Source organism: Gymnoscopelus microlampas, assembly GCF_963454915.1.
Source record: "Gymnoscopelus microlampas genome assembly, chromosome: 13".
Classification (NCBI taxonomy): Eukaryota; Metazoa; Chordata; class Actinopteri; order Myctophiformes; family Myctophidae; genus Gymnoscopelus; species Gymnoscopelus microlampas.
In genome coordinates, this window is record NC_139950.1 from 22,187,448 (window position 1) to 22,202,423 (window position 14,976).

Sequence of the window (14,976 nt, forward strand, 5' to 3'; positions counted from 1 at the left end):
AATGAGACCAGTAAGTGGATGTCATACGTGTGTGTGTGTGTGTGTGTGTGTGTGTGTGTGTAACTAAAGGACTGGCCATGTGTTGCATGCCCTTGTATTGATTACCATGAGTGAAATACCATGTGTCTTTGACAAAGAGGGGGGGACCCCTGTTGTGTCAACCACCAAGTCTCCCCGTCACTGAGCCGCACCGCTTAGGCCTGATTTATCCTGTCGCATCGCAGCGTGTTGTTAGCTTGTATATCACACCATATCTTAGGCAGCGGGACACCATCGTATGACAAAGTGTAAATCAGGCTTTAGAATCGGCACGAGACCCAACAGAGAGGTGCATTATGGGCAATAGGAAACGTTGAGAGTGGTTCCGATCCTGAGGACCCGGACTGTTGCTGTCTAATTGGGCGCTAATGTTAATGTGGAAGTCTAGGTGAATTCTGTTCTCCATCCGGTGGACAAGGAGCGTTTTAGAGAGACCAGAACCGAGTTGTTCCAAGTGGAGAGAGCAACAGCAGTGGTCATCTGTAAGTGAGAATGAGTGGGAATCAGGATTACAGGACACACAAAACTATCTCTGTCACCTGGCAGGAGTCAGTTGTTAACTCTCTCTGCTCTTCCTTGCAAGACGTCTTGGACTACTGGTTCTCAATGTGAAGTCCGGGGACCACGAGGGGTCCTTTAGGGCGTTACAGGGGGTCCCCAGCAAAATGAGGGAACAGTGTAAATACTAAAGTTTTCTCTTATGGGGGTCCCTGGCACAAAATATTTTCAAATGGGGGTCTGTGGCCAAATGCATAAGAATTTGGGGGTCTTATGTTTGAGAACCACTGTCGGTAGAGGAGCGGGCTCTCCCAGAGAGCTGTTACCGTCACGGTGCCAGGGTAGAGTTTCACTGGGCCCTCCGTCCTGTTTCATGTGATGAGGCTGTAAGCCACTAGGACCCGACTGCAGGAGCTCCTGTCTGTTTCGCTTTAGTTAAGCTGAGTGGTGTGACCAAGGTCTCCACTCTCTGAACACTCACACTCTCACAGGCAGGCCGATGACATTCAGATGGTGGTGTGTATCCCGTCTGTACACTTTTGTGTATATCGTCGGGTGGAAACCTTGTACGTCCAAAACCGTCCCTATTTATTATTATAAAAATAAAATGGTGAAAATATCTGATCTACAACCTCACAACGAGGCGACGCGTTGTGAGCTTGTAGATCTGCTATTTTCACTACTTTTGTGTGACGTTCTTGTATGATGACGTAAGGCATTGATTTACAAAAAGAAAAAATAATATGGAGATACAAGGTTTATAATGTAAGTGTGTATAAGAGGGGAGATTAACCTGTACACTTTGTGTGTGTGCGTTTGTACGTGCATGTGCCATAAAGAAGAGAAAGCAAGTATAAGTTAACGCACATTAAGCCTATGACTTACAACTTGTGAATTGACCCTGAGTGAGTGTGTGTGTGTGTCTGGTCTGTATTATTACTGTGATTATTTGGTTGAATGTTCTGGCCACAGTAAATGTGTCGTGACAGCTTGTCCGCTCCAATGTCTGACGCTGTGTGTGTGTGTGCGCGCGCGTGCGTGTGTGTGTGTGTGTGTGTGTGTGTTGGATAAGGCTCTCTAGGTCCACTAGGGGTGAAATGTATCAACCCCTGTGAGCCAGTATACACACACACAGAAACTCACAAACGCACAGGGAAATGAAATGTAGATAACATGCACAACACACAAACCGACAGACTTGTATTAATCCACTCGTGTATTTATGTGTTGCATGCTTTTTGGTGCTCTGTTTGTGTGTCTGTGTCTTGGCATTAAGAGTGTTGTTTGCTTGTGTACTGTGTGAGTCTCCCAGTGAGCCAAGACCCTGGCTCCCCTCTCCATGACTCCATGTTGCTGTTATGAATAAACTCTAGCTCCAAACAAAAGAGAAACGGAGGAGGGAGAGGAGTCTGCATTCCAGGCAAAGCCTCCAGCTTTGCTTCAACCCTTGTTTCAGCTCTTCATGCTTTGCCCCAGAACCCTGCCGTCCATATGTAAAGGCCCATACCAAGATGACTTGACAGGACTAACTCAGTAATTCTACAAACCTTTTCATTTCAAGGACTGCCATAACTCTGAGAGTGTACAAATGGAACCAAATGGACCTGTAAGGGTCCATTTGTACACTCTCAGAGTTACAGATCTGCAAGGGTCCCAGAAAGTCCCTGGACCCCACTTCGATCGCTTTGCATTGTGTGACCCCTCAAGTTTATCCAATTAAGCCTTATATACTTTCACGTATGAAAATAGCTGATCTACAAGAAGTTTTTTGAAACACGTTTTAAAAATGTAAGGTTGCTTGTAATGACATGGCCCAAACTTTGATGTCGGGGTTAATGGGGAAGAAGTTGCTCCAAAAGCCCTCAGACTACAGGGTCAGTCGATGGAGAGGAATTAACTTTCTTTACACTAGGACAATATGTGAATGAATAAGGTTATTACCCCTTTTCCATTATAATAGAGGATTCTCATAACAAAAAAATGACTTTGATTTAATTCACTTTTACTTTGGATAGAAAATATAATGAACTCTGTGCTTGTAAATTATTTGTCCAGATTGCACACAATTTGTGTTTTAGAGACAAATGCGAGTGAAATACTGGTACTGTAGAGCCCTCTGTCTCCTTGTTGTCTTGCTGTGTACTTCTCGTGCTCTGATTTGCTCAGGCTGAACAGTAGGTCAGAGAGCTCTACCATTCCGACTTTGAACATAATGCTGTCGTTGGGTGATGAGAACCCTCCAATGGCTGACTACCGGTGAACGGCCTGGGGAACACACCACAAAGAGGGATGATTGTTGGCCAAAGACGCTTACAGACGGCCTGATGTCAGTTTGGTGTGTACAAGGGGCCTTAATGGTCCCAGGGCCCCTGAGCAAGGCACATGACCCATTAACTGTGCCCCAACCGTGGGGACCTCTAAGACCGAGGTATACAAGTGTAGGAAGTGGGAAATGGTGTGTACGCCTGCTTCTCAGTTTGTGTGTGTGTAGAGGAGAGATGTACGGAAAGATATCTTGACAGTAAAGAGTTGATTTAAACCCCAAATTAAGAATATTGTGCTTTGAGAAGAGCACACACACACAAGGCAGTGAGGGCCACCTCACACACACCTCCTGCTCTCATCCCTTCGTGACCTCCCCTTCGCCCCACCTAATCTGCTCTGACGCGACCCCTGACCTTTCACCTCCACAAAGGCCTATCACAGGAGAGTCTTGTCAGACCGAGGAACTCTCATTAGAGAGAGTGGAGGAGGGTCGGGTGCACACACGTGCACACATACCACAGACCCCCTGCCTACGCATTTGCCTCTTCATACACACACAGTAACATCCTCAGTGTTAATTTAACTCTGAGCGGGTACAAATTACCGGTCCATTTGGTTCCATTTGTACACTCATAGTTACAAATGGATAACTTAAATCTGCAAATCTCCCCCACGTCAATGCAAGACCTCACAGGCGCTCCGGTGAAGTTTGTGGTCTGGTCATAGTAGAAATGTAATATTGAATAATCGTATCATTCACAGCCCTTTTACAACTATACGTTTATTTATAAAACATTTCTGTGGCTCCACTAAATACTTTTTTATTTATTTAATAAGCTGAGCAAAACCTTACTTTAATACTGTATACATTTTTTTTTACATTTTATAAAATAAAAACCTAATCTGAGAAAAATCATTAAGGACTTTTTTAGATCTTTGTTTATCAATTATTTGGTGTTAATAGGATGTACTTGTTGGATGTGTTTGTGGTTGATCGCTTGGATTTCTTTTTCTTACCCAAAGCAGAAAGTCAGCTGGCTGCTTAGTCTTCACGTGTGTGTGTGTGTGTGTGTGTGTGTGTGTGTGTGTGTGTGTGTGTGTGTGTGTGTGTGTGCAAAAATGTGTTCTTTTTTTTCTGCCTAAGATTCTTAATTCGTTTCAATAAAAATATTTATTGCACTCTTACTGTGGATGTGAGGAAAAAACACATTTGAGATACTTGCTGCTTAGTCAGCTTTTAACCGACAATAGAATCAAAGTGCTTGACTTAAACATAAAATTATATCAAAGTCCTTGACTTCAAATCAAGTTTCTTGTAACTTGTAGACCTAAACCTAAACTCAAGTCTTTTCCTCTCACTCAAAGTGAATGAAGTCACATTCTCATGTGACTTCATTCACATGTTTCGTGAGCATATTGTGTGTATCATGTTTGTACGTGGGTTAAACTTGCGCCATCTCTCTCTCTCTCTCTCTCTCTCTCTCTCTGTCTCGTGAATGAGCGAGCATACAAGGTCACAGTTTAAAGGTGAGGGTTGTGGGTGCTGAGGATGTGATGGACAGGTAACAGGCGTTTAGGGTGGGTGGGGCAGAGTAAGAACACAGGGTTTTGTCCAAGCCCGATCTTAAGTGTTAATTTAACTTGTGAGTGTGCAAATGGAACCAAAGGTACCCTAATAATTTGTATTTCATTTGTATTTAACTTTGAGCACGTGTACACGCAATTTTTATAGTGTTGCACACACAATAGTCCACAGGACCGCATCTCTCCCAGTCTACAGCATGCTGTCCCTGTCGTACTGTCTTATACACACACAGTTATATACACACATAACCATCGATATGCACAGAGAACAAAAACATAACATACTCTGTAAAATCTTGGCAGAGTTTACGGTCCATTTTTATACAATTAAATAAAACTCACGATTTTGCTGGGTATAGGCACACAACCATATACACACAAGCACTCACAGAAACGCGCCTGTGTGTGTGCGCGCGCACACACACACACACACACACACTTGCCTTGTTACCATGACGGCGCCTGAAACTAACTCAGACCAGGCCTGGAGTCCATTCTTGTGTGTGTGTGTGTGTGTGTGTGCACTTATACGTGCACACTTTCGCCTGTCGCAACAGAACTAATAGCGTCATGACTGAAGCAGCCTGCGATTCTCTCCAGCAGCCTTACTGTCATGTGTTTGGCAGGCTCAGACCTCTTCCCTTCAGGAAGGCCTCGATTTAGACGGCCAGGGTTAAATAAAGACTTTTACGGGGCCCCTTGGCTGAGCGCGGGGCGTAGCATTTGGAGTTAGACCGCCGACGCTAAATAAAGTTTGTCATTTTATGGACGGACGCGTGTAAATACGTAAGCGCAAACACACGTGACAGTATTTACTGTGTCTTGCTGCCCGGCGCGCACACACAGTGAGTATGCACGTTCGTTCACACACCCACACGCACGCGCCACAAACATAAATATTCACAAAGTGGTTGTTTATTTCCACACGCTGGAGCGTAAACAAACGCCGACCCCCTGCTTCGGCCCGGAATACCACGGAATGGTTTGGTATGGATTAGTTGGAAGCAGCACATTGAGATGTTCCCCCCTTCATCCAGAGCAGGGCTTCACCGCAACACTGATTTAGATTAGAACACTAGTAGTTCTCAGCGTGGGATACAGGGACCCGCAGGGGTCCTTGAGGGGGTTCGAGGGGGTCTCCAGCTAAATGATTGGTAGTTAGGAACCAAATGGACCCCTACATGTCTGTGGAATTGGAATTAGTTTTTGTTTACTCTGAGTTAAATTAACACTGAGGAATTTACGGTGTAGATTGGGGTCCCAGATATAAAAAATCATATCAAATTGGGGGTCCGTGGCTTATAGTTGCAATCTGTTGATGTTGATGAAGATTCATGGTCTCTTGAGGTCAAATCAGAGTGTTTAGCATTGCCAATGGTTAGTAGTTCTTCTAGCATAGCTCATATTGTGCTGGACATTCTCTCTCTCTCTCTCTCTCTCTCTCTCTCTCTCTCTCTCTCTCTCTCTCTCTCTCTCTCTCTCTCTCTCTCTCTCTCTCTCTCTCTCTCTCTCTCTCTCTCTCTCTCTCTCTCTCTCTCTCTCTCTCTCTCTCTCTCAAATAGGATGACAGGTCGAGAGTTCTTCACTCGTTTTCCAGCACTTTATCCGTTCCTCCTGAGTCAGCTAGAGGAGGCTGCTGCCACAGTGGACAGGTGAGGTGTTCATCAGTACACGGGCTTGCACACACACACACACACACACACACACACAATTCATGGCACCTGACATCGTTTTCTCACCCTTTTCTGATTGCACAAGAAACACATACTGTACATACACAGACACACACACACACACACACACACACACACACACACACACACACACACACACACACACACAAACACACACACCCCTAGTGTAGCCACTGCCATCCCATCACGTTCTCACCCTCTGCTAACGCTGCACGGCATTTTAATTGAATCCAGTCGCGACAGCTTCGTTAGGCTCGTTAAGCTCGTTATGTGTCTGTACTGATGAACCATTTCCTGGAGCGACGTGGAAGGAGAGATACAGAGAGGAACAATAGAGAGAGAGAGGCGGGTGCAACAGGTTCATACTGTAAAAAAAAAACACAAAAAAAGAACTGCCAGTTCAATTCACCAAAAGCCAGGTCCTGTAAGAGCTAACCATATTACCCCTCTAGGAGCCATCTGACTCATTGCATTTGTCACTTGCTTGGTCAAGTGAAAATCTCCCTCCACCTGTGGCTTTTGTTTCTCTAACTTTAGGTATGAATGCGATTTTAAGACTGAATGCCTGATTAAATGGCTTGTTAAGGTGGGTATGTTTTACAATGGGCAACAGAGTCCACGCTGTTTACACACTCTCATGCATGCACACACACACACGCACGCACATTCTCTCTCTCTCTCCATTTCTCCCTCTCTCTCTCTCTCACTGGTACCCACTTACACACTTGGACTTCATTGGGCTTATCTCTTATCAACATGGTCCCGGTTCCCCTATTAAAAGCTTTTGGCTCGTACAATAGCTCCCCAGTCACTCTTATCTTAATATGGATCAAATTAATTGAGTGCACTCTCAGACCAGCTCTTTTCACATTCCCCACACTCCATCTGACCCTCCTTTAAAACATTAGCCACGTTCCCACGGAACCAGATCTGCGCTCCGCTGACTTCCCAGAGAGAGTGCATCATGCCAGCCAGATGTAACAGCACACAGCAGTCATGACAGTTGACAAGCGGTTGTTTGTGATTGTTGCGTACAAACCCCCTTGAGACTACTGTCTCCCAGTCTGTTGCACTGTCTATTACACTATTGATCTACTGTATAGCAGGGGTCTACAATATTTATCAGGCCAAAGACCCCCTTAGCTGAGAGAGAGATGATGAAGCGCTACATATTTTTGAAAATTGTGATGCAGATTCAACTTTTTCATAGATTTAATAGATGTCTTCAGACTTCAGCACTATCATCAGTGTTGTATAAACTCATGTTTTATACACGTTATCTTTTCTATTAATATGTTGGATTCATCTTAATGTGTATGTCCACTTAAACCCTCAATACTTAGGAAACTTGGCCTTGGGCTCGGTACTTGGCCTTCTCTTTATTCCCTCTTGAGAAAACCTCTTCGCCGATCTACAAGCTCCACCAAGGGTCAAAACCGGCAACCTTCCAAATCCCAGACGGCCTCCTTACCCACTCAGCTACGGCCGTCATCCGTCTCTGTCTAGCTCTCTCTCTCTGTCTCCATCCACAGCGCGTATGCTAGTAATTCTCTGCTTCTCTTCTCCTCTCGTTCTCTCTATCCTCCCTTTAGTCTCTGTCCCTGTGGTGCATCTGTGACATCACATCCTGCCCGGCTCACCCCACACTGTGCATGACTGAACTGGGACACTAAACACATTAGACCAGCTCCTAATTAGCCCGCTATTACATTTCCCATCTCGCCCATCACACGGCTGTCCCAGTGGACTGCGGTCGTATGTGTACTGTACATGCGCACGCGTGCGTGCGTGTGTCTCTAGATGAATGGAATAATGAAAAGCACAAGTTGTTTTCGCAGGGGGTCTGTTCTCTGTCTGTGCTTGCTATGAGAATCGCATGACTATGGAAGAGCCCCGGAGCATGTTCTGCTCTTCTAACATACACATCATTCACACACAGTACGATTCGTCTTTTTGTCTTTTTCCGCCAATTCCCCATGCATTCTGGTCCTACAGTTTGTCCTAGGGCAGTAGTTCTCAACCTTTTCTGGATCAGGGCCCACTTGGACATCTTGAAAGCTTTCCCACCCATCTGACCACACACATTATCAGCGCATGTTATGATGAATCAATCAATTGTGTTCCGGCTTGGATCAATGGAACTAACGTAGTACACTTAACTTCCTATTTAGCAGTATTTCAATGAAAACTCATGACTTTTTTTTTTAACATAATATTAAAATAAATGTTATCATTAAAATCGTAGTGTTTTGCCAATTATTTGGGAGCCCACTTGCATTATCTTCACGGACCACCAATGGTTGAGGATCACTGTATAGGGTGAGCACTAAGCACAGACAACCACGTGTCTCCTCTAATGCGTGTGATGTCAGGGCCGCTTCTTTTCCCCTGACAGTGAGGAGTTTCACGGGGAGGAATTAATGCGTGCTGTGGAACATTCTATTCCTCCTAGTCCCACACCCCACTGAACAAGTTCCTTGACCAACCGGTAGGGGTCGCTAGTGCAAGCAATGGAGATCGCCCTCCCCACCCGGCTTCCCGCCTGTAGAACACTGACAATTGTGTTGCTATGGATGCCCAGCCAAGCCGGATGCACCGTGGAGGATTCCTACCCCTGCTCTCCATGGTGGTGGCAAAGAACGTAACCCCTGCGCCTACTGAGCGCCGCGCCCACCAATCAGCAGTATTAACACATTGACTGCCATTGACTTCTATAGGCGTCATTTGGTGTTTTCAGTGATTTCGATAGAGGGCCCTCTTCCGCAACCTGTGAGTCATTCTAGGACTCCTGAAGAAGAATACACCCGGAAATCACGTGATCTAAAATAATTCCAGCCCGCTCGGACTAACGTTATCAGATTTATAAAAATACCCTCATCTCTGATGTCTTTTCCCAGATTGCGTTTTTGGTGAAAACAAGCTATATTCAGTTAGTTATTCTGCCGATAACTAAAGAACGGAACATCGCGGTTTCCAAATGACAGAAGAGAACCTCGTCCCCCCCCCCCCCCCTAGACATCTTGTGTTTACATCTTCTTTGAAAAAAAATGTCTGTGGGTCTCGGAAAATTTGTAAAAACGCTGGCAGTGGCGGATGAATCAATTAATTAGCAGTGAATGTGTTAATAGGCATGAACCTAACGATCCATTTGGATACATTTATTCACTCTTACAAAGTTACAAATGGAACCATTTACAATGAGGATTTTACTGTGTACGTGTTGTCACATATACATACGGTATAGACCAATTACCACCTTTTCGAAGTCTGTCTCCATTTCTCTCTTTCTCTCTCTCCCATCTCATCCTCCTCCAATCCACCCTTCCTCCCCCCCCCCTCCGTCATTGGGAGTGTGTTGGACTGACACTGCCAAGCATAAAACTGTGAAACCGCTGGCAAAGACGGACAGTTTCCATTCTGAGTCAGTCGGCGAGGGAGTCGGCCGGTGGAGTTGATGTTCGGCTGAAGAGAAGAAGGGGGAAAAAAAACGAGGAGGAGTGCTAAGCTCAGATGAAGGACAGATGAGGGGATGACTGTAGATGGGAGTGTGGGTGGTTTAGGATGTGAATGGTGTGTCACCCCTGCAAGAATCTAGGGCCTATTATGTTGTATTGTGGAAAGAATGTATTTTTGCGTGTGTGTGTATACTAATGTGTGTAGGACATTTTTCCCTGTATCTGGGGTCCATTATTTCCCAGCTCAAGCTCTGCTGTGTGTCCATGATGTGACCTGTATTAGATCTTTTGTAGATACCATTCAAGAATATACACCGTAGTGAAAATAGCCGATCTACAAGCTCACTACTTGATGTGAGCTTGTTGCTTGCTGTTCTCGTACAACAAAGTAGATGGGGCTTAATTGTTTAAACCATTAAGACCAGGAAGGCATCTGTGCCATCTTAGATTTCTTTTGCTATTAAAAAATTGCAGATATACAAGCTTGTAGGGCGGCACCGAGTGCCACGCTATGACCTTGTAGATCTGCTATTTTTTGAAAAATCTTGAAAATCTGTGCAAATCTTCTGAAATCACTGAATATAAACCGCTCACAAAATGTAAGGAAACTTGAATTTGGGCCATTATATCTCTCCTTTACTAATACCAATCAGTAAAGTGTTATATATCATTTTTATCTGTGATTAGTCACCTTTACAACGAGGTACAGCTTGTAAGCATCGGGCATTCATGGAATGAGCAACACAGGCAAACGTGTGGGTATCGTCGAGCAAAAATGTGCCAAAATCACCCAATATGCTTTTGCTGGTAATCGCTCTTGTTTTGAGCGACCTGCCAGCACACACCTGCTGAGAGGTGGGTTCTGCAACTTTGCGTTCTGCAACATGGGTTCTGCAACTTTGTTGAGTTTGTGTATGCTCCAAGCAGCAACACTGCCCCCATAGAAAGATGCCACATTTGTCCCTTCAGGATAAGGCCTGTGCAACAGGGCAAGTGAAGCTGGTGTTCCGTTACGCAGATTACGCATTATTTGGTCTTAGCCCTGGTACCATTTGCAGGCAGGTGTGTGCCAGTCAAAGGTGTGTGACTGGCACCTGAGCATGGGCCCTGCAACTTTGACATCTGTCTTTGGTACCGTTGTGCATATCTTGCCTGTAAATCTATGGTTCCTCAGTGATGCAAGGGGTCTTGGGTTGTTGTCTTCCTTGTTGACTTCACCAGTCTCACAGAACTTAGTCCTAAGTTTGCTGATTGGTATTAGTAAAGGGGAGATATAATGGCCCAAATTCAAGTTTCCTTACATTTTGTGAGCGGTTTATATATACTTTTAAAGCGATAATTTTTAACCTAAATCTTTGCTTCTTGGGGTCCCTGGAACAAAATATTTTGAGATTGGGGTCGGTGGCCAAATATATATCATTTTGGGTGGTCCTTGACATGAAAAAGTTTGAGCGCCACTGATATTTAGCAACATAGGTTTTTCAGAAACCTGTTAGGATTTAGAAGACATTTGTAGATGCGTTCCCGGATTGAATGGGTTAACTTGTGTTGCATTTGTTGAGCTCACAACTTTATGACATAGTTTCAGACTCTTTTGTCTTCTTACACACTGTGACTACAACAGTACGTGGTTGATGGGTAGAACACTAATCAAATGGGGTCATTAGACAGGAGGGATTTCAGAAAAAAGGCCTTCTATAAGGAGGTTAGAGGCATTTGGGGGTAAAAGTTGGGAACAAGGCCATTTTACATAATTCAAGGGTGCTGAATCAGAAAAACACTGTTCCCAAGCAAAATTCTTAGTGCTTAACCTCCTAATTTGCATATCAAAATGGCTGCCGATTTTGAAGTATTTCTTAAATAACTCTATAACAAAGCATTCAAATCTGACAAATAAAGTTTATATATTTATATTCTGAGGGTCAGACAATGTGTGGAAGGTATTTATAATGTAATAGATGTAAATAAATGTAAATAATGTAAATAAATATGCAAATTAGAGGCCACTATTACAGAAAACGGTTTCGTACTTAAAGTGATCCATCCGCATCCCCCTTATTTTATTTTATCTCTACTTATCTGTATTTTTACCATCCTTAGGACATCTAAAATAAATATTTAGATGATGTAAAAATCCTGGTACATTTGGCCCCTGATGACCAAAAAATAAATGTGACGTTCCATAAATACGCTATCATGGGGATTTCTATCTTGTATAACTCACCCCCAGGAGGAGTTAGAGCCACAGAACTATAACTGAACACAAACTACTTTCAACACAACTATATAGAGTGGGATGGGGATGGCTAAAGGTACACTTAGATGGCCAACAGGGAAAAAAACTATTGGTCGTGCACACACAAACTATTGCCCGTGTACACAGTGGTTAATCCCAATGGTCTGAGTATCTACAGGGCTGACAAGGGACTAGTACAGCCTAGTACAACCTAATAGAGCCTAGTACAACCTAGTCTTAACTAGTCCAGTCTGTTCCATGCTAGTATAGCCTAAATCGCCGTCCCCTAGTCTGTTCCATCAAAAGGCTGGACTAGGCTATGGGTGTACTAGGCTTTACTGTTGTAGACTCTACTGGTCTCTAATAGACTGTTTTAAATTCCAGTAGGCTGTGCTGGTCTGTACAACGCTATATTAGGCTGTACAAGGCAGATCTGTACTATGGTCTACAAAGGTTCATGCAAAACTATTGCTCGTGCACACACAAGCTATTGCCCGTGTACACAGTGGTTAGTCCCAATGGTCTGAGTATCTACAGGGCTGACAAGAGCCTAGCACAGCCTAATAGAGCCTATTAGAGTCTAGTACAGCCTAGTACAGCCTAATCTATCCTAGTCCAGCCTTATCAGTCCTAGCATAGCCTTGTATCCCCTCCCCTATTCTGTTCTCCCAGAAGGCTGGACTAGGCATGGGTGTACTAGGCTGTACTATACTAGACTCTACTGGTCTATAATAGGCTGTTTTAAGCTCTAGTAGGCTGTGCTAGGCTGTACTAGGCTCTATTAGGCTGTGCAAGGCAGATCTGTACTATGGTCTACAAAGGTTCATGCAAAACTATTGCTCGTGCACACACAAGCTATTGCCTGTATACACAGTGGTTAGTCCCTATGGGTTGAGGATCTACAGGGCTGACAAGAGCATAGTACAGCCTAATATAGCCTATTAGAGTCTAGTACAGCCTAGTACAGCCCCATCTATCCTAGTCCAGCCTTATCAGTCCTAGCATAGCCTGGTACCCCCTCCCCTATTATGTTCTCCCACCAGGCTGGACTAGGCTAGACCTGGGTGTACTAGGTTTTACTGTACTAGTCTCTGCTGGGCTCTAATAGTCTGCTTTCAGCTCTAGCAGCCTTTGCTAGGCTTTACTGGGCTCTATTAGGCTATAGAAGACAGTACTTTACTTTGGCCTACAAATGTTCATGCAAAACTATTTCTCGTGCACACACAAGCTATTGCCCGTGTACACAATGGTTAGTCCCTATGGGTTGAGGATCTACAGGGCGGACAAGAGCCTAGTACAGCCTAATAGAGCCTATTTGAGTCTAGTACAGCCTAGTACAACCTAGTCTAGCCTAGTCCAGCCTGTTCCATGCTAGTATAGCCTATACCACCCTCCCCTAGTCTGTTCTCCCAAAAGGCTGGACTAGTCTTGGATGTACTAGGCTGTACTGTACTAGACTCTACTGGTCTCTAATAGGCTTTTTAGTGGCGCTAGCCGCTCCATACCTGACTTTGTCCGTGTGCGTCAACGTTCTGATTGGTCAGGTGCGTCAACAAAGTGATTGGTCAAGCTTCACGTGACACATGGCTATAAACACATTATAAACACATATCGATGACAAAATGTATCAAAGGCGCCGCTACCTTCACACAGGGTGTGATTTTTTAATCTCTAGTAGGCTTTGCTAGGCTGTACTAGGCTATATTAGGCTGTACAAGGCAGATCTGTACTATGGTCTACAAAGGTTCATGCAAAACTATTGCTCGTGCACACACAAGCTATGGCCTGTGTACACAGTGGTTAGTCCCTATGGTCTGAGTATCTACAGGGCTGACAAGGGACTAGTAAAGCCTAAAAGAGAGTATTAGAGTCTGGTACAACCTAGTACAACCTACTCTAGCCTAGTCCAACCTGTTCCATGCTAGTATAGCCTATAGAAATGATTTCATGTGCATGCCATAAGCAATGCACAACACGTCGTTGCAAATGCCGGAAATCTGGGTTACGATGCACAGCCATGTGTGCATGTCAGCAACGGAGTGATGATCAACCTCCTTGTATGAATGTGGTCTAGTGTCTAGACTTTCGTTCAACAATGGCCAATACAGTATCTTTAAGTAATAAACCGTTATCTGTTATGGGGGCCGCTATTTTGCATATTTCGGAGTAGGCTGATTATTATATTATATTATATTATCATATTATATTACTTACAAATTCTTTACTCACATTGTAGAAACTGTATATAGACACTTCATTTGTCAATTTTGCTTGCCTGGCCACAGACTTATTGAAGATAAAGGTGCGAATTTGCCAATTTGGCAGCCATTCAGATATGCAGATTAGAAGGTCAAAAACTAAACATTTAGCATGGGGAAAAAGTATGTATTTTAGATGTCCTAAGGATGGCAAAAATACAGATAATTAGAAACAAAATAAGGGGGATGAACCTTTTGCACCGTTTGAGTACTACGGTACATCATTTTATGTAATGGTGGCCTCTAATTTGCATATTTATTTACATTTATTTACATTTATTACATTACAAATATCTTCCACACATTGTATGACCCTCAGAACATAAATATATACACTTTATTTGTCAGATTTGCTTGCTTTGTTATAGAGTTGTTTAAGAAATACTTCAAAATCGGCAGCCATTTTGATATGCAAATTAGGAGGTTAAGCACTAAGAATTTTGCTTGGGAACAGTGTTTTTCTGATTCAGCACCCTTGAATTATGTAAAATGGCCTTGTTCCCAACTTTTACCCCCAAATGCCTCTAACAATCACATATTTCAGAAATCCCACCGGTCTATCATCGCATGATACTGTTGCCTGCATTCTTTCTGCCAGCTCACGTGAGCAGAAGTCAATAGCTGCATTGACATACAAGTGGCTCCACTTTCTATGCAACTACGTACATATTATATGCTTTGTTATTTCCGCCAGGCCGGAAGACTGGCAGGCAGAGATTATGTTTTCACCTCTTGCTTGTGTGTGTGCGCGCCTGTCTGCCTGTCTGTCTGCATAGCTAATATCAAAAACTGCTGGACTGACCTGCCCCCCCCCCCTATATTCCTGTCAGTTGACCTGTCAAAAAAGCTCCGAATGGCTCACTGTGCTCATTCTTCTTTCCTGTGTGTGTGTGTGTGTGTGTGTGTGTGTGTGTGTGTGTGTGTGTGTGTGTGTGTGTGTGTGTGTG

The 14,976-nt window shown here is 44.0% G+C and overlaps 1 protein-coding gene across 5 annotated transcripts in view; it reads left to right on the plus strand.

Annotated features, from left to right (window-relative positions):
- The window catches only part of thada (THADA armadillo repeat containing), a 111,101-nt gene that overhangs the window by 37,927 nt on the left and 58,198 nt on the right, over window positions 1-14,976 (plus strand). For all 5 annotated transcript variants that reach the window (XR_014602025.1, XM_084075351.1, XM_084075353.1 and 2 more), the window contains exon 27: window positions 5,949-6,038. Coding sequence is in view for 4 of the 5 variants with exons in the window: in XM_084075351.1 (XP_083931477.1) it covers window positions 5,949-6,038 (90 nt within the window). In the remaining variant the exon portion in view is untranslated. The remainder of the gene's footprint in view (window positions 1-5,948; window positions 6,039-14,976) is intronic.